At 42.7% G+C, this 20,841-nt stretch overlaps 1 protein-coding gene across 2 annotated transcripts in view; it reads right to left on the reverse strand.

Moving 5' to 3' along the window:
• FAM124A (family with sequence similarity 124 member A) overlaps positions 1 to 20,841 on the reverse strand; it is a 70,006-nt gene that overhangs the window by 19,967 nt on the left and 29,198 nt on the right. Inside the window, exon 3 of one of the 2 annotated variants that reach the window (XM_074960391.1) lies at positions 16,771 to 16,809. The exons of the other annotated variant lie outside the window; for it this stretch is intronic. Coding sequence (XP_074816492.1) covers positions 16,771 to 16,809 — 39 coding nt within the window. The remainder of the gene's footprint in view (positions 1 to 16,770; positions 16,810 to 20,841) is intronic. 2 annotated transcript variants of the gene reach the window in all.

A 20,841-nucleotide genomic window follows, 5' to 3' on the forward strand; every position in this document is an offset into this window, starting at 1 on the left:
GGAATGTACAGCATATACCAAACATGCATTAACCTACAGAAGATTTGGGCAAATCAAACTGATGATGAGAAATATAGTGGCAGCAAAGTTCTCATGTCTCTGTCATGAAATGGGTGATGAGAAGTGACTGTGCCAAGTGGTTAATGGAAGAGAACAACAACCTGCAGCAAATCAATCACTGCACAAATCAATCACTGCTCTCCTGCAGAGAATACTGCACGTGCTATTGCTCCAAGGCATCTATTGCTGATGTCCCTCTACAGGCTAGGAACAGTGGCTTTGAAACAAGAAATGGGAATGGGGACACGGGGGAATCTAATAAAACCAAAAAGAAAACCATGTGGATTAGTTATCACACTTTTTCTAAGAGCGGAATGCAAGATGTTCAAATCTGTTCTCCCTCCATTTCCTTTGAGAGCATCTATGTAACAAAGACTGTAACAAGGGACAGGCCTGATATTTATGCAAATAGATGGCTACAGCTTTGTAAGAAGCCTGGGCAGAAGGATGTGAGGCAAAGAGCTGCCATTCCTGTGGGCTGCTTACTTTGCATTAAAAAAAAAAAAAAATTCACTGAGCATGGCCTTTCTGCCCTCTTGTCGCTCAGCATGGTAGAGGGGTGCTGAATGGTCTAAAGCATTTTTCAAAAGCCAGGCTTTGTGAGAACCAGCATTGGCATTAGTATTCCAGAGCTATCACCAAATATACCCGTCAGCACAAGACGCTAAAACAAACAGCCTCAGAGGACCACCAGAGTACAGCAGAAAGCCATCATTAGGAGCTAAAGCTACGTATACACCAGAGAAAATCATCTTTTGTTGTACTAGAAGAAACCATGAACTAAGCCAAAAGCGGGAATGAGTGTAACTAATAAAAGCTGAAAGAGCTTCCATATCAACTTTACATTAGCAGGAACACTTCTACTGCAGTACTGGTCCTACCTTTTTCCTGCAAAAGACAGCCTTTTCATTAAGGTGTGAAAAATGTAAACAGGAATATGAAGAGAGGAGTCTGATGAAAACTCTCCTAAGCTGATTACATGGTGCGAACTGCTTCTGTGCTATTAGCAAGGCTTTCTACTTCAGCTTGCACTTACCAAGAAAGGGGCAAGGAAAGCGCAACCGCTTCTCAAGTTACTGCAATTCAGTTTGCCCTCTGGCAAATTGTCATAGAAGCAAATTAAAGTCTCAAATAAATTTGTTAGTCTCTAAGGTGCCACAAGTACTCCTTTTCTTTTTGCAAATACAGACTAACACGGCTGCTACTCTGAAACCTGTATATATATTAGGCTCTCTGTGCAACTGATTAAACCCACCAACATCAAAATGCTGAAATATTTATTTGAACCTAAACCGTACAGTTCTCACAACTGTTCTATTTTTGCCCCAGCAGACGGGAATTGTTTCTTTTTAGGGTGGCAGAAACATTAAAATTGCTAAAAGGGAAATATTATCAAGATTTAAATAATATTTATATATATTTTAACTTATCTGTTAACTTGTGTTACTACCATCAGCTGGAAGACTTAAAACTGAGATATGTTAGCAAACCGAGAGCCTAATCCCACAAGGACTGAGTGCCCTCAATGCCCATTAGCTTCAACGGGAGTTCAGGGTGCTCAGCATATTGCAGAACTGGATCCGGAATTTTTCTTTTTCCACGTGTACAGCTTGATATTCTGTTGCTGTTTGCTTTGTTTAAACTACAGACGTTTATTTATTTCCTGGGCAGAGAAACCGGAGGTCTCATAATGGCAAGGCAGCAGTCCAATCTTCCCTATATTCTCTCATCAGATATTACAAGTATATCTGGTGAGGAATTTTCAGCTGGAATCATTTTCTGACAGAAAATGCAGTTTCCACAAAAATCAAAACTTTCTATAGAAAATTCTTGATTTTTCCGAAAATTCTTGATTTTTCCATCAGGAAAATTGAAATGAAATATTTCATTTGGGGTCGGTTCAACATGAATATGAATATTGTGTTGTTTGAACTGTCCAATTTTTTCATTGAGACACCAGTCAATAAAACACTAAATTGCATTTTCCGATTAGTTTAGTTCTGGGCCCCATTCTCTCCTATGGGCTGGGCTCCCCGGAGAAGTATGAGTCCCACAAGGTGAAGTGTTCATTTCACTCATGCGAGTCAGGTGATTCTGGGTGCATTATGGGAGATGCATGCCAACCTGGGGAGCCTGGTATATAGCGGGGAAATGGGGGGGGGGGAAATCATGCCCCTGAATTACAAATCCCATAAGGCAACGTGCCACCGTAAGGAAATGGAGTTTAATGTTGAAATTACTTGAAACTGCGTTTTGGGAATGTTGACATGTTTCACTTGGATCAAAAATATTTCCAAAACAAAATATTTTGGAATTTCGTTCCACAGGAAATTTTGTCTTTTCATCCCATTTTGGGACACAAATAAATCCTGACATGTTGAAATTTCCCCTCAGATGAAAATTCCAAGTTTTGCTCAACTCTAATTACAATGTTGACACTTCATTGGAGTGTTTCTTGAAAGATGTACAATGAGGCACAGGAAGAAAAAAGTTATTTTATCAACAAATTGCATCATGTCTTGGATCGCTGTGAGAGAAGTAGTTAATGATCATCTCTGGCCATGGCACTACGTTGTCCTTTGATAAATCACACACTACTAATAAAACAAGCAAGAGGGGATTCACAGCAATAGATTCACCAGCTCCTCCTTCTCCAGGTTAGTGGCATCTGCCAAATGAAGTGAGAGCAGTGAGCAGTAATCTATTCCTCAACATACCCTACTTTGCATACTGCCTCCGTTTATTCCAAAGGATGCTTGGGAGCAATGAGAAGTGCCTGGGATGCTCACTACAGCCTGTATGACATGCAGTCTCTTCTGTCAGTCCTCCTCACCACATCTCCACTAGTAGCAGCAGGTGATGATGCCAAGGTGGAATTTCATCTGTATGTGGCTGTATAGGCAATTCATAGCAATACAAGAGTTTTACATGCAGTTCAGGATGGACAGTCCACATCTGCAGAGCCTCCTATGACAGAGAATTGGTGTGCCTTCCTATGGTCATTTCAGGATAAAATAAGGATGGTGAGTCAAAATGACACTGATATCTAACAAATCATGCCACTCTGCTGCTGCTGGAGGTAAAAGATTTCTTCATGACCCATTAATGTGAGCTGGCAGATGACAGGCTGTCATAGTCCTTGGTGCAGAGGTTTCAGTTAACACAGCAAAGTCAGCATTGTTACAAATCACACCTAATACCCACCTACGTATTGCGTATGCACATGATTGTCACTCAGGTAAAACATTTTCAACCCTGTTGTACTTCTGATGTTGGCAGGGGTGGAGTAATTGCAACTCCTGGGGTAAGCCACAACCTCAGATTCTGCTCACCAGGAGGTCCCTACTGCAGCCACATCTTCATGCTTCCAAGTTCTGGCCTTTTCCCTCAGTCTACACTGCTAAAGCTCTCAACTACGCTGTGACAAACCCTGCCCTCATGGTCCCATCTCAATACATCTGCAAAGCACGCATGGCTTCGCTGAGGTGCTCAAAAGGAGAACAGACCAGCTCAGTGTGGCGGCAGAAGGGGAGCTAATTTAGGGCTTGTCTACACTGGCAAGTTTTGTCACCAAAAACTGGCTTTTGGTGACAAACCAGTGATAGCATACACACTGCAATGTGACTTTTCTCAACAACAACAACAAAAACCACCTAGTTTTGACGACAAAAAACTTTCACCCCTGCGAGACACTTTTGTCTTTTCCCTCCCTTTATTGTCGACAAATATGCAGTGTAGAGACCACAGGGTTTTTTTCCCTATTTTACTGGAGCTGAGGCAGGCGTACCATAGGGCGCGGGAGGCGAACCATCGCTCCAGTGCTGCACCTAAGACCTATAAGGAGCTGAATGCTATCCTCGGTGGTGACTCCACCTCCATTGCCGATAGCCCCGTGGATACTTCACAGGCAGGAGAAAGGGAGGGGGTAACCCAGAGGCTGAAATTCTGGATGAAGAAATCAAGCTAGAAGAGGATGTGGTGCTCCCAGCGGGTTTGCCTGATGGGGCAGGCAGCCAGGAACTTTTCTCCACTCCAGAAGTGCTCAGCGGGGAGCAGGAAGCAGATAAGATGCCGGGTAAGTTGCTGTGGCTTGTGTAGGGAATCAAAAAGTGGGAGGCAGGTAGTGTTTTCTGTGAGCTGGACATTGCCCTGTGTAGCTAATCTGCATGGCCAAGCAGGGTGTCGATGGACATTGAGACCTACAGGGAATCCTCCAGAGAGAGGCTCTGGAAAGTTTCCAAGAGGTACTTGTTAATCTGCCACAGATTCCAAGGGATTGCAGCCTTGTTAGTTCCCCCATTGTAGGAAACTGTACCATGCCATTTAGCAATCACTGGAGCTGGGACCAAAGCGGCACATAGCTGAACTGCATATAGACCAGGGTGAAAGCCGCAAGCATTCAGCAGTTGTGCACTGGTTTCTCTGGTCACCCGCAGCAGCGCGATGTCAGCCAGCAGGTTGGCCGCCTGTGAAAAAGCGTGGGATAATTTTAGAATGAGTTCCCTGCAAAGCTGTCCTGCAAGCCGTGACCTTTTTGTCCATATGCACAATGGCCTTCCCCCCACTCCCGAAACTCACCATGACTGGGGTGCTTGCGGAGCTGTGTGCCTGCCTAGAGTCTCAGAGAGAAAGTGATTTCTACTAGCAAAAGGCCCTTTTTACTAAAATGTTTCAATCACTTGCTGGAACGTAACAATCCCTCTTCTGTTCAGCACAGACCTTGAGGAACACACCATGCACCCCTGAGGACTGGCTTCGGCAGATAAGGAAGAACCCGAGGCGCAGCAAAGAAGACGTGTTCCGGGAGGCGCTGCAGCGCGATGAGAGACAGACCAGGGCACGGAAAGAGTGCTGGAAAGCTGAAAGGCAGGTCAGAAAGGAGAGTGCTGCTTTTGCTAGGCAAGCGACAGAGCGGATGATAAAAGTGATGGAGGATCAGACGGAGATGCTCAAGTCTTTGATACAGCTGCAGACTGAGCAGATCTGTGATCAATCTTCCACTGCAGGACATGCAGATGCACAATTCTTTGCCAACCCCACCCCACCCTCTATGCCCAGACCTTCCTTTTCACTTCACAGCCCTCCTGAGCCTCCCCATCGCTCCACCCCCTCTCACAGCTTGCACAGTGATCGCTGGAGCTACACACACAGTTGTGAGGTTTTATCCTTTTTAACAATAAATGAAGGCCAAGGTATTTAACGGCACAGCGTTTTTATTCTGTGTTCTACAAAAGCATATAGCAATCAATTCACTCTCGGGAACAGGCTTCTAAAGCATTGTGTTGCATGGATCTTGGGCCCCAAAACTGTACACGGATGCACCAGGAAAGCAACTCCATAGCATGTGTAACTGCCCCTCATTGTCAAAGTGGTTCCTCAAAGCCTTTCTGATGTTAATAGCAGCCCTCTGGGCTCCTCTGACAGCCCTAGCATCTGGCTGTTCAAACGTGCAGCCAAGCAGTCTGCCTCAGTGCTCCACACCTGAGCAAGTATTTCACCCTTAGATTCACACAGATTATGCAAAGTGCAGCACGTGGCTATGACCACAGGAATATTATCCTTGGTAAGGTCTAGCCTGCCATTGAAACACCTCCAGTGAGCTTTCAAATGGCCAAAGACACATTCGACTACCATGGGGTACCCGCTCAGCCTGTTGTTAAAACGCTCCTTGCTGCTGTCCAGGTGACCTGTGTAAGGTTTCATGAGCCAGGGCTGTAAGGGGTAAGCTAGGTCTCCCAGGATTACTATGGGCATTTCCACATCCCCCACTGTGAACTTGTGGTCTGGAAAGAAAGTCCCTGCCTGTAGCTTTCTGTACAGACCACTGTTCCTGAAGATGCGTGCATCATGCACCTTTCCAGACCAGCTTGCATTGATGTCCGTGAAACACCATCCACTAAAATTGGAATGTGTGTGCCATTAATCGCCCCACCACAGTTGGGGAAACCCATCTCTGCAAAGCCATCCACTATTTCATGCACATTTCCCAGAGTCACGGTCCTATGCAGCAGGATGCGATTTATTGCCCTGCACACTTGGAGTACTATGGCCCCAACAGTGGACTTTCCTACTCCAAACTAATTTGCAACTGATCGGTAGCAGTCTGGATTCGCCAGCTTCCACACAGTGATTGCAACACGCTTCTCTACCGAAAGGGCAGTTCTCAATCTGGTGTCCTTGCACCGCGGGTCGGGGGACAGCTCAGCACATAACTCCCTGAAGGTTGCTTTACGCATCCTAACGTTCTGTACCCACTGGTCGTCATCCCACAACTGCACGACAATGTAATCCCACCAATCAGTGCTTGTTTCACTAGCCCAAAAGCAACAGTCTACCATATGCAGCTGCTCTGCGAATGCACAAAGCACTGATAAGTTGCTGCAGTCCATATCACACTCAGGTCAGATTGCCTGCGATTCATCCTCTGCTAACTTTGCGAGTAACTCAGAGTAGCTGTGTTGCCATGTGCGATGTCCTCATGACAGCTAACAGTGCACAGGAGAGAACTGCGGGAATCCATCCTCTCTCACTGCAGATGCTGGCACGCATGAAAAAAGAATGACAGTTGGAAAAACGGAGCAAAAGGAAGCCAGAACCTTTGGAGGGGTGGGACACAAAGCGGCGCATGACATTTTGCACATCCCAGGATGCACCGCACTCTGTTTCCGCATTCCCACAACACCTAGTGACGGATGGTGTTGCTAGGCGCTGTGGGACAGATACCCACAGTCCATTGCTCTCGCTGTCAACAAAGGTGCCCTGAACGTGTACGTGATCTGTTGACAGAGGGAGCAAATGTAGACACACTTTGGTGACTTTGCTTTTGTCGATTTTTCCTTGTCGACATTAGTTTCATCGAAAAAACTTGCCAGTGTAGACAAGCCCTCAGATTCACAGATTCCAAGGCCAGAAGGGACCACTGTGATCATCTAGTCTGATCTCCTGCGTGACGCAGGCCATAGAACTTCCCCAAAATAATATCTAACCCTAACCTTAGAGCACTCTCAGCTCCTGGGAAAAAAGACTCACAACACTCAGAAGGTCTCAGACTTTACCTTTGATTTCAGTTTTTAATGTCTTTACTTTGTGCACTGAAAAAGAGAGAACGTGTAGGAAGTGAACCAGGCAAGCGCCAGTATAGCACTTTTGGTTGCAGTACTCTGCTGCCTGCTGCTGGGCCCTGGTTGGAACCTGATGGAGTGGGTGGGCCTGGGCTCCCCTCCAGCCCCTAGGGACTGCAGAGGTAGAAAGCCTACCCTAATAGGGCAAAGTCTGGAAGAGAGAAGGCCCTGAAGCCAGAAGAGTCAAAACCCCGAGACCTTGACCAGAGGATGCCTGAAACCCCTAACCTGACCATAGGGCTATCCTGTGCCTGACTCTTTATGTACCCTGAAAGGGGTATATATAAATATGTGACCTGACCTGGCCACAAGGCTGAGTCACAAGAAAGGGGCAGACCATTGCAGGAAAGCCTGTTAGCAGGCATGCCAGGAAAGAAGAGGTGAGCCTGCCCCACCTACGTTTCAGCCACCAAGGGCACCAGTGGTGAGTGAGTCACGCAGGCCTTTATCATTTCTGCCTTGACTGCAACATCCTGCTCTGTTTTTTCTGGCACTAACCTCAGCCCACTCAAATCCCTTCAATAGGCTACTGCTAAGATCATCTTCCTGGCTTGTCATCCTAACCACATCACCCCTTTTCCAAGTCCCTGCCCCTTCTCCATCACTTCAAATACAAGATTTACGGCCTTACCTTTAAGGCCATTCACAACTGAACTCCTCCCTACATATCCATTTTTGTATCGCATCTTGTCATGTTCTCTCCCTTCCTCTTCCGTTCTGCCAACAATCCAGCCTTGACTGCCCAATCGATTGCTTCACCAGCTAACACCATCACACTTCCTTTCATGGCATGCATTCTGTGAGGAACACCATTCCCGAGCTAAGGGCTACCCCACCTTCCTTCAAATCCCTCTAGTTCCACTTCTCCTGTCATTCCTTTGATAAATTGCTCACAATTGCAAGCCAGGGAGCCAGTAGGGATTGTCCAGATCATTATATCTATTAAAAGAAAACAAAAACAAAACAACCCAAACTCAATCTTCAAATTGTGTGCATAGGTCTCCTATTATTATCCAGGGTTCAAAAAAGAACTAGATAAATTCATAGGAGGATAGGTCCAACAATAGCTATTAGCCAGGATGGTGTCCCTAGCCTCTGTTTGCCAGAAGCTGGGAATGGGCGACAGGGGATGGATCACTTGATGATTGCCTATTCTGTTCATTCCCACTGGGACACCTGGCATTGGCCACTGTTGGAAGACAGGATACTGGGCTAGATGAACCATTGGTCTGATCCAGTATGGCCATTCTTATGTTCTTATCCTCATCTTTTTTCCCCCACCACTCCCTGTTACACCCTCTTGTTGCATCTTTTCTTTACAATCTAAGTTAACTCCACAGGGCAAGAACTACATTTTACTTGGTGTCTGGATAGCACAATGAAGCTCTGACCCTCACTGAGGCCTCTGGGGCCTACTGTAGTATGAATAAAAACTAATAATAAAAATAAGGATTGGGGGCTTGTGCTCTTGCACTGTGGCAGAAGGTGAGCTGTCAAAATATTTTGTAGCCCCCAGTACACACCTCCTTGTGAAGGTGCTTCCAGCTCCCTCTCTTCCTGATGCAGGGTCAAAGATTCTTTGTCTGCACTGTGACCTCCTCCTTCAGTTCTTACTCCTGAGACTATGAGCTCGCCCACTCCCCAGTGCCACAAATCACCATCCTCAAGCCTGCTGCTCTCCTGACACAGACAGCCACACCTCCTTGGTTATCCTCCATGACTATATGCTGCTGCTGCACTCTGTACTGCCAACCATGAGTGTTAGAAATAATAATGAGTCAAGTCCCCAAAATTATGAGATTGGCTTAAAATCATGAGATTAAAATAAATACATAAATATGGGTTATTTTTATTTGTCTCCTTGTTTTTGATCTTTTAGGGTGCAAAGGAGGTACAAGAATGAGGGCTAGAAATTTAATTTAAAAAAAAACAAACAAGAGGATCCTCACAAGGCTCCAGCAGCTGGTGCTTTAAGAAATTATTTCAAAATTCACAGTAGCAACACTACCTCTGAGGTAACACTTTGCTTCCCCATGCACCATTATGCTTATGCTACCTATTGGCTTTGGGCTGAACTTCAGGGTAATGGTTCTCAAGGTGTTTTGATAAACTTGTGGTACTCATCTTCGGCTCACCTCTTGCTCAGACTTGGAGGAGGCACAGCATGTTGCCCATGTGCATGCATACCCGTTTACTCTATATAACAAACCCAAATTTGGGACATGTTTCATTCTGACTGGTGACCCTAATTTTCCAACCTCCTATACATCCCCATCCCTCCCTCCACAGCTCGTTTCTGTCTGTGCTGGACACACACCAACAGTGAACTGCAAAATTAAAGAACTCCCAGATAGTGTCTACAATTTCACAAAGAACCCCCATCAATGGGAGGTTGATGGGATTCTGAGTTTCTGCGGGCGTTACGTGTTTACAGTTCAAAGCTTGCAAATCAGTCTGGTGCAAAAATTAATGGAAAGCTATGTAAACTGGAATCATGACACTTAGAACAGAGGATTAGTAATGGGATTTAGAGCCTTTCACCCCTAGACTGCTGGTGTGAATCCCCCCAAAGTCAGTAATGACTGAAGTTTGTTAAAATGTGAGGATGGTTTAGGAGTCTCTGTCCAATTCCCATTGCATAACTGCCCACTTCACAAAACTGAGAAATCAAAAAAAACAGAACCCCTCTCTCCTAACAGATGTCAGAGCTTCATGTCCAGGTTCCATAACCACAGGGTGGCCTCTATATCAAGACAGGCTAGATATTTTAGATTGTCCTCCAGATGTTGGGTTGGATGCTCTTTCACCACATGATTTATTGTCTGCTATGCTTCTCCACAGTCACAGAATGGGGAGGAAACCAGACCTAGCTACTGCACGCTTGTGGTAACTCTGGTTCAGCCAGCAAGTAACCTATTGAGTCTAGTCCAGGATCTACAATCAAGTGGAGGCAGGTGCAGCAATGGACTCCTGAATTTACTTAGCGTGTTAGACTCTCTTTCCTACTGATGCTTCTAAGGGCGTAATTTTTGGCTACCTTGGTGATACTGATCGTCCATGCATGGTGAAGGATCAGCAGCTCTTTTGTCCAAGAGTGCATGAGCTGCCATAACAAAGGGGACCTGAGAACGTCATATCCCAGACCACAGGAATGAGATTCATCCTCTGAATATATCTGAGATTGGGGCACTAGTCAAATGGAGACGTAATAGGCTGTTTTCATCTGTCACAGCTCTCCAAGCAGACTGAACAGTAACAACATCTCACTGACAGTCTGGCAGAGCTATATGTGCTAGCACATACAGCCCGCAGGTTTGTGTGTAGTTCGAACAGCCACTAATGACATGAGTGGCCAAACTCAGCTCTGTGTCGACAAGCTGAATGTGGAGGCTGCAGCCCCAGACTGCAAAACAGTATGCAGCTGGAGCAAACACCAGTGCCAATACAGAAGTATGAAAGACCACAGGGTCCGCTCCCCAGGAGGTTCCCAATAGTTTTCATATCAAGGTGGTATGAAAAGAGATCTTCATTTTCCGGTGTTCCAGGTGAGGCCGTTTGCCAGGCTATGGTGGAGTGACAACTGGATGGAATGGCAGTGGCCACCCTTGGACATGGATCAAGATGGGTTGATTGGCAAAATAACTGCTTAGAAGACAAGTAATTGCCACTATCACAACCTGCTCTAACTGGCAACTTTGTTAGCAGTCTTCCCACAAAAACCAAGAATTGACTGGTTTCAGAGTAACAGCCGTGTTAGTCTGTATTCGCAAAAAGAAAAGGAGAACTTGTGGCACCTTAGAGACTAACCAATTTATTTGAGCATAAGCTTTCTTGAGCTGCAGCTCACTTCATCGGATGCATACTGTGGAAAGTGTAGAAGATCTTTTATACACACAAAGCATGAAAAAATACCTCCCCCCACCCCACTCTCCTGCTGGCAATAGCTTATCTAAAGTGATCACTCTCCTTACAATGTGTATGATAATCAAGTTGGGCCATTTCCAGCACAAATCCAGGTTTTCTCACCCCCCCCCCCACACACAAACCCACTCTCCTGCTGGTAATAGTGGTCACTTTAGATAAGCTATTACCAGCAGGAGAGTGGGTTTGGGGGGGAGCGGGGGTGAGAAAACCTGGATTTGTGCTGGAAATGGCCCAACTTGATTATCATACACATTGTAAGGAGAGTGATCACTTTAGATAAGCTATTGCCAGCAGGAGAGTGGGGTGGGGGGAGGTATTTTTTCATGCTTTGTGTGTATAAAAGATCTTCTACACTTTCCACAGTATGCATCCGATGAAGTGAGCTGTAGCTCACGAAAGCTTATGCTCAAATAAATTGGTTAGTCTCTAAGGTGCCACAAGTACTCCTTTTCTTTTTTCAAGAATTGACTCTCTCTCTTTCTCTCCATCTGGATACTCAAATGAACTCATTACCTGTGGGCAGTTCCCATGTGAGAGCTGAATGTGACAGCTGAGGTAAACTGGAGAAGCTTGGGAAACTTGCCCTGCCACCCCTCATACTATACCTGTTCTGTGGAGAAATAGGGGAGCTGTCAATTCAGCATCCTTCATAAGCACTGAAGTAACACAAATGAAAAGAGAGACGGAGTACTCAAACAGATCCTGGTTCTGCAACCTTTTTCACACTGGTGAACAGTGTGTTCAACGGGACTACTTGTATGAGTAATTCCACATCAACATGAGTAACAGTAGAACAATTAGGCCTTAAAATAGCAGCTTGTCTTGCTTCTGAAGTTAAAGGTTTAGCAAAAATGTAGAGAAGTCTTAATTAAGTAGTAATTTATAATTAGTATATTTGTTTTGATTATTAGGTAACATATTTAATTTACAATTGACCAGGGTTGCATCATTTTTAGTGCGGAATAAAAAAAGCTGAAAGACAATGAAGTCTGGATTCTGACCAACTCCAGAATTCCACTTTAGAAGATTTAAGGTTTGCAAAAATGTAAGTCCCTTCCAGTCATAAAATTTTTCAAAATAAAAATATGAATTGCTATACTTGGCAGAAACCCAGGTTACTGATCTTTGTTATATTTCAGTTCTCTATTCCAAGTTCACAAGGTGTACTAATTCAGCAAAAAAATCCATTAATAATCTCTCAATAAATTCAAAACTGTACAATTTGTATGAGCTTTCAAAATGCATCCAAAGAGTTAATCAGTCTTTTCACTCTTTCCTTCAATGGTTTGATTTAATATATGTATGTACTTTACTAAAATCTGGTTCACAAGTGAAACAGAGTTTTTCAAAAGTATGATTAAAAAAAGGGTAGAAAGTACACTGCCTTTTTAAAAATAGTTTGGAGCTGTGCACACTTACACTATTGCTCAATTTGGCCCAAGAGCTAACTCTGTACACTACATAATATCATCTAATTGGCTAAGACATGGTCATATGCCATAAAATATGTTTGTGGTAATGCCTGCACAGGTAATCAATAGTTTGTGTACAAAAAACAACAAACTTCTTAGAAGGAGTAATAATGGAAAACTATTCTGGGGCACATAAACCTTTCAGGTAATAGGACTGTGCCATGAAATAGACACATACACACCTTAGCTGATGGGAAAGGAAAGCAGTAAGAGAAAGCATGCTTTGTGACTGAGGGCCTAATTCTCAGCCCTCCAGCCGAGTCTCACACACAGTCTGTATGTGAAACAAATCAGACCCTTTCCAGGGTATACAGTTCAGCTGGACCTATCCCAGTACCCTGCCATTGGTATCTCTGTAGCTCTCCCCAGGCTCAGTCTAAGCAATCCTGACCCTGGAATGAAGATGTACCCCCGGGGGCTTCCTCCCGGGAGACACTCTCTTTACCTGCTCTGGGCCCACTAACCCATCCAATCCCCTTCCTGGGGTGTTTCACAGTTCAGTAATCAGCCCCTTCTCTGGGCCTTCTCAACTCCCTTCCTCAGGACTTAAGCCACTTTCCTAGTGGCTGGTATGGGGGGGACCCAGAGCCACCCACTACTCCAGGCCGCAGCACAGGGATCTTATGAATGGCAGCTACGTGCTGCTGCATTCCCCGTAACTAGCCACCATGCTGCTACCATTGCCTGGGCCACTTCCCCGTGGCCCCAGAACCTTCACAAATGCTTTACCCTTACCATAGGGCTGAAGTCTTTTACTCCGGCCCAACAGCCAGCCAGAAGCGCTCTCTTGCTCCCCCGGTCCCTGCCAGCAACTGATCTGTCCGTGGTCCTGCCAGTCCTTCCGCCAGCCAGGAAAACAATGGTCATTCCTCCAGCTCCAGTCACCAGCTGACTGACTCCTCTGGCCTTGCTGCGCCTTGTATGTGAGCCTGCTGGGCCCTGAATGGCTGCTCTCTGCAGCCTCTCTCATTGGCTGCTTCCCCCGCAGCTAGTCTAGGCAGCCTGGAGAACTTCTCTACTGCTCCTTTCTGGGGCAGGGTGTGGTAGGATCCGGGGGGCCTCCAGCCATGGGCCTGTCGGCCTAATACTCCCTCTCTCACAGGGGAAATCTAAAAAAACATACATGTTTATCACGTACACTAATTCCATTTCAGCTAATATCCCATGTGACAATTCAAAACAGAAAGGCTCTCCTGGTTTTCAAAGTGAAGTTATTTTATGGCTTAGCTCCTAAAAGACTCTAGTTGCTGTACTGGAAACAGTTGATGAATATAAATATACACTCTATGCAATTTGCGAGCATTATTCTTTAAAAGCTAGTAATATTCAATTTTTAAAAATTAAATATTACATTAATTCAGCTATTAATTTAAATCTTTTTTCCTGTTCCCATTCAAGAATGGATAATTTATTTTAAAAATGTTTAAAATGCAAACTGGTTCTGAGACTCTAAAAAAAAGTCTTGCTCTCAGAAACAGAATGACAAAATGAGGGAAGCTGGCTAATACAGATTGAATACACAGAATATTTAAATAAAATGAAATCCTACATTGCTTAACATAAACTCTGTTTTTAATGGTGGTGGTGCTGAATACATTTACTTCATCATCTATTAGAATCAAGGCATTTTGAACCGTTATTGCATTTTTTAAATTCATTTTTAAATCAATTAAGTTAGACCAAATAACCCAGATACAACAAAGTGCAAGGAAAGAAATGGCTAAGTTAGCAGCTAAAATTTGTTTATATCTCAATTATACACTATTACTTTGCTGTGTTTCAGTCACCTCCTCCATAAAAAACCCAGAGGAACAAGGATACTTGCTATAAGGATTAGTCTTGGTTAAATTAGTTTGTAAAATGCTACATACATACCGATTATTTTTCCCAAACCCTAAAATTGTAAGTAAATTCTAGATGTCCTCAAAATGGTGTAATACAAGAGAAATCCTTAAAAGACAGTAAAAAAAATCTCTTAATAGCAATAGTTATTTTTGATAGCATGGAAAGTATTAAATTACAAGGCAGCCAAAGTTAGTTAAGAATTCTGTAAGGGTCTGAGAAATCTGATGAATATATAACCTGAAAGGGCAGAATGGCAAATAATTTACTTCAGAGATACATTTTTAAATGCAGTTCAGGATGGACATTCTATATCTGCAGAGTGGCGCACGTGATAGAGAATCTGTGTGCCTTCCAATGATCATTTCAGGATAAAATAAGTGTGGTAAATTGAAATGAGATTGTTATGTAACAAATCATGCCACTTATTTGCCTGATGGAAATAAAAGATTTCTCCACGGTCCATTAATACGAGCAGGCAAATGACAAGGTGACATTGTCCTTGGTGCACAGCAATGTTAAAAATCTTATTGACTGCCCCTCTACATGGAAAGAAGAATGCAAGTGGAAATAATAGAATTATTTATTTTTTATGGGACTAAGATTGAATTGATACATTGGTAGGTGACATAAGTGCTTTCTCTGACCTAATTAATTTATCCTTTTAAACAACAATAAAAAAACTGTACCGTCCCTTTAGAGACAAGTCAAAGCTTCTACATATACCCGTCACCTGCAAAGAAGTCTATGGCCTGATTTCACCAGTTCTGAAGATTCAGAAATCCCACTGAAGTCAACTGATGCTGCAGAAGTTTAGAAAAAAACTTAAAAAAACCTTAAAAAAAATCACTCACAAAAGTCCAACATCCTTGCCTTTAGCATGTTGGTAACCGGGCAAATATATTATAAAGCTCTTAGAAATTACACATGAAAAAAAGACTTATTCAAGTCCATTCACCTGCAAGGGCAAACTATGCTCCCAACAGAAAATGTATCAGGTATTAAACTTCTACTACATTGTGTATTCTAACTGTGTGTCATTTTATATAGCTTGTACATACCCACATGAACACAATTTATTGGCGCAAACAGGATTTGACACACGCCTACCTAGTGTTCACTTGGAAAAAAAGGTGTATTCTTAACTCAAGTTAGAAAACTTGAGGTAAAATCCTAGTGATAACAAGGCAGTTTGTAGTTTTCACACATTAGCAGGCCGAATTAAATCCTAGGCTCCCAACAGCCTTTAACTAGATTTGCTAGTTCGCATGGAAACTACAAGCTGCCTTGTCTTCACTAGGATTTTATCTTGAATTATTTAACTCAAGTTAAGAACATACTGTTTATTCCTAATGAATACACTACCATATAGGTCAACCCACAGAATAGAGCAGGAGAGAGGAAGAATGGTACTACAGTGATGAGTGCAACAGAAAAGCTTGTAAGTAATGAGATCATCAGATTAGAATAAGAATTTATACTACCTATGTAACTCAAGCCAGTCCCACACCCCTCATCCTCCTCAGCTCATATCTTCTTCTAAAGAAGAAATTACTAAAGAGAAATTAATGTAAGACCTGCAGAATACTGATTTCTGTTTGTGTATAGGTGCTCAGATCAGTGGAATACTTCAGAACATTTACTCCAATCAAGCACAGTGTAAAAGGTAATACTGATCTACTTGGAGAACATGCATTTACATGTGGGTTCTGCTCTCTTGATGCACGGAGTGCGATGCATGTACATCACATACATATGGGAAAACTAAATCTCTCCCTCTTTAATGTAGACTTCAATACTACTTTGGGAAACTAACTTCAGAAATCTGGCATTTTCAAACACTGGACTAACTTAATGGAAACTGTCTTAAGAACCTCTATTTTCAGAGATCTTCTGTCATTGGCACAGAATAGCAAGCAGCTCTGCCCACTTTATTCTAAATAGTGCATGTGGGTCAGCAGTTAGCATGGGACCAGGTTACCCTTCCTTGCTTCATTCCTTGGCTTTAACCATTTGGACAGATGTCACAAGCTTTTAAAATCATTTTCAGCATCATTTCAGCTGAGCTTGGATTTTCAAGGAAGACCTTTTTTGTAACCCTTAATTCAGTGACAAATCTTTCTACCTACTTACTCGCAGTATTTTGGAAGCTGCAGCAATGATACTGTCATATAAGAAAACATAAACCAGGAGACTTAAATATATAATTTTCTTCTGCAAGACATTTTTAGCATCTTTCTTGCTATAACATTAGAGTGCCATTTAGTACCTTTACTGTAGTTAGGGGTTTATTGAGGTTTCTTACAAGCCAAATTTTGATTGTTGGTGAGGAAGAGAAGCAATTTGCTTACTTGTTTTTGGATTTACAGCATGGGTCCTCAGTGCGGTTGCTGCAAAAAAAATACAGGGGGTGGGTCACAGTCAGCCTTCCATTCTTTATGGTTAGATGGGAGGGGAGCCTCTCCAGCATTTTGTCTGTTGTAACATGACATTAGGGTATGGAAAACCCTCATTGAGGACCACTCATTTAGAGATCAGATATACAACTTGTGATGCTCTCTCTGGGTGCTCAGGGCTCATTACTCCCCTATCTCCAGTGAGAGGAACACTTGCTGATACTTAACTGGGTGTCAGCTCCCTGACACCACTAGTCTGTTAGCCACCCAAACAATCTCCTCCAGGCTCTGCCAACCTTTATGTTGCCCTGCAGGATAACAACAGGTGTGCCACAGCTCCCAATCCCCTCTGAAAGCATCCCCCACCATGTCCAGCCCTTACCCACTGGACAGTCACAGAAATTACAAAAGAAGCTGTCCCCACAGGAACAGTGCGCACACCTTGTTTGGTTCAATTGAGGCTCATCTCATATATAACATCACAACACTGAGATACATTTAAAGTGAAAACAGTGATAAATGTATTATCAAGAGCTAAGTCTTAAGAGACAGTGAATAAGGATAATGGAAACAGAAATGAAAACATATAGAACAAAATCATAAAACACAAAGCTGGGTCTACACTAATCAATGGTTACCTCTCCTATATAATAAAGGAGTTTTCCCCCAAGCAGAGCTCGCTGCTTTTCTGGCAAACCAGGATCCAAGCATTCATGAACAACCCTGCTGCTCAGGCCTCCTTGCATTCTACTTATATTCTTCAAAGTTCACACCCGCCCCACAACCAGGGTATAGTCTCCAGTGTTTTCGCATCCCCCTGTTTACTTTGTATGCAGATTTGGCTTCCATTGTGTTGGCTCAGAACTGGGCTGTTGATTAATCATAATTAACTCATGCGATTAATTAAAAAAAATAATCACAAGTAATCGCACTGTTAAACAATAGAATACCAATTGACATTTATTAGATATTTTTGGATGTTTTTCTACATTTTCAAATATATTGATTTCTATTACAACACAATACAAAGTGTACAGTGCTCACTTTATATTATTTTTATTACAAATATTTGCACTATAAAAATGGTAAACAAATAGTATTTTTCAATTCACCTCGTACAAGCACTGTAGTGCAATCTCTTTATTGTGAAAGTGAAACATACAAATGTAGATTTTTTTTGTTACAGAACTGCACTCAAAAACAATGTAAAACTTTAGAACCTACAAGTCCACTCAGTCCTACTTCTTGTTCAGCCAATCGCTAAGACAAACAAGTTTGTTTTACATATATGGGAAATACTACTGCCTGCTTCTTTTTACATCACCTGAAAGTAAGAACAGGCCTTTGCATGACACTTTTGTAGCCACATTGCAAGGTATTTATGTGCCAGATATGCTAAAACATTCGTATGCCCCTTCATTCTTTGGCCACCATTCCAGAGGACATGCTTCCATGCTGATGATGCCCGCTTCTTATTTACAAAGTCATCTGAAAGAACAGATGGTACGTTTGTAGCCGGCATGGCAAGGTATTTACATGGCAGATATGCTAAACATTCGTATGTCCCTTCATGCTTTGGCTACCATTCCAGAGGACATGCTTCCATGCTGATGATGCTCGTTAAAAAAATAATGTGTTAATTAAATTTGTTACTGAACTCCTTGGAGGAGAATTGTATGTCTCTTGTTCTGTTTTATCTACATTCTGCCATATATTTCATGTTATAGCAGTCTTGGATGATGACCCAGCACATGTTCATTTTAAGAACACTTTCACAGCAAATTTGACAAAACACAAAGAAGGTACTAATGAGAGAGTTCTAAAGATAGCTACAGCACTTAACCCAAGGTTTAAGAATCTGAAGTGCCATCCAAAATCTGAAAGGGATGAGGTATGGAGCATGATTTCAGAAGCCTTAAAAGAGCAACACTCAGATGCGGAAACTACAGAACCCAAACCACCAAAAAAGAAAATCAACCTTCTGCTGGTGGCATCTGATGCAGATGACGAAAATGAACATGTGTGAGTTCTCTCTGCTTTGGAGCATTATCAAGCAGAACCCATCATCAGCATGGACACATGTCCTCTGGAATAGTGGTTGAAGCATTAAGGGACATATGGAGCTTTACCGCATCTGGCATGTAAATATCTTGCAACGCTGGCTACAACAGTGCCGTGCGAACACCTGTTCTCACTTTCAGGTGAGATTGTAAACAAGAAGCGGGCTGTATTATCTCCTGAAAATTTTAACCAAACTTGTTTGTCGGAGCGATTGGTTGAAGGAGGACTGAGTGGACTTGTAGGCTCTAAAGTTTTACATTGTTTCATTTTTGAATGCAGGTTTTTTTGTACATAATTCTACATTTGTAAGTTCAACTGTCAAGATAAAGAGATTGCACTAAAGTACTTGTGAATTAAAAATACTATTTCTTTTTGTTTTTTACAGTGCAAATATTTGTAATCAAAATAAATATAAATATAAACTGAGCACTGTACACTTTGTATTCTGTGTTGTAATTTAAATCAATATATTTGAAAATGTAGAAAACATCCAAAAATATTTAAATAAATGGTATTCTATTATTGTTTAACAGTGTGATGAATTGCAATTAATTTTTTTTATTGTGCAATTAATCGCGATTAATTTTTTTAATCACTTGACAGCCCTACTCACTACGCTTAATTTACATAGTCAACAGCAAGACAGGTGAATCAATTTTCTTTGTCTGGCAAAACCTGTTTGACAACCCTACCTGGGACACACTCTCTAAAACTTATTTTCAATACATACACACAACTCCTTAAATATCATTCAGACATACATCTCACAACAATTATGATCTTCGGTATGACATAAGCTTTTATTAGATACCTCACTTGACCCTCTCTGGATAAATTACTATGAAAGAAATGTATTCAGTGTAGTGAGTTTGTCATCACTGTCAAGAGTTACTGTTACAGAACAGTGATCCCTTTGCCTGTTGGCACTGAGGGGTTCTTATGGTCACACAATTATCAAGGTATGAGACATTTAAACAAAACGTTGGTGTTTTTCATAGCCACGTGTTTAACTTTAAGCAAGTGAATACAGCATGTACTTAAACTCTTTGCTCAAGCAGGGACTTTGTTCTTATCTTAGAAAGGTCATAGATAGAGCTTTGAATTGAACCTAAACTGCCTATCTCCCATGCTACAGCCTTAACTACAAAGCCATCATTCCTCTATGACCTGGGGTCAGTCACTTCATGTGTCCATGCCTCAATTCTTTCCTCTCACTCATTGTCTGTCTTGTCTAGTTAGATCATAAGTTCTTTGGGACATGACTGTCTTTAATTGTTTTTGTACGTGCAGATATTTCATCTCTAATTCCCAGGCGTCTATACTACCACACACAATGACATATCTCAGGGTCCCTAGCACAATGGCAACTCATCTTGGTTGGGGACTCTAGAGGCTTGTAATACAAATAATCAATACCACCACCATGATAGCTTAGGAGATGTTTCCAGGCATTCTATGCCCAGCAATGGTGACATATGCAGATTTCCATGCTGTATATGACAGACAGGGCTCCACTCAGATCCTCTGATGATTGGGAAGGGTCAACAGGAAGGATGCTGGAGCCAGTGGGTGAGATCTGCTGCTGCTGGGAGTAAAAGAGGTGGAGAGCTTGCAGGCTGCGCATGGTCAGAAACCATAGTCAAACCTGGAGGAAGTTGGGATGGCAAATCAAGAGATGGCAGCTGGGACGGTAAATTAAGGGCTGAGTTGAAACGAGTGACACTGACATTGCTTGGGGCAGTGGAGCCAAAACTAGACACTTTCTTCCTGTATTCAACCATCAGTTCTTCCACTTCAAGCCTGGTGGAATCTGATAAGCAGAAACATGGTTTTAGCATAGCTAAACCATGGGTAAGTAGCAATGACACTGCTGTTCGTCACACAGCCCGTGAGAGGTTACAGTGCCCTTTACCCCTAGGAGTATCTCACAGGCCAGGACAGAGGTGAAGAAGATACCCTCCTCAC

Source organism: Natator depressus, chromosome 1, assembly GCF_965152275.1.
Source record: "Natator depressus isolate rNatDep1 chromosome 1, rNatDep2.hap1, whole genome shotgun sequence".
Classification (NCBI taxonomy): Eukaryota; Metazoa; Chordata; order Testudines; family Cheloniidae; genus Natator; species Natator depressus.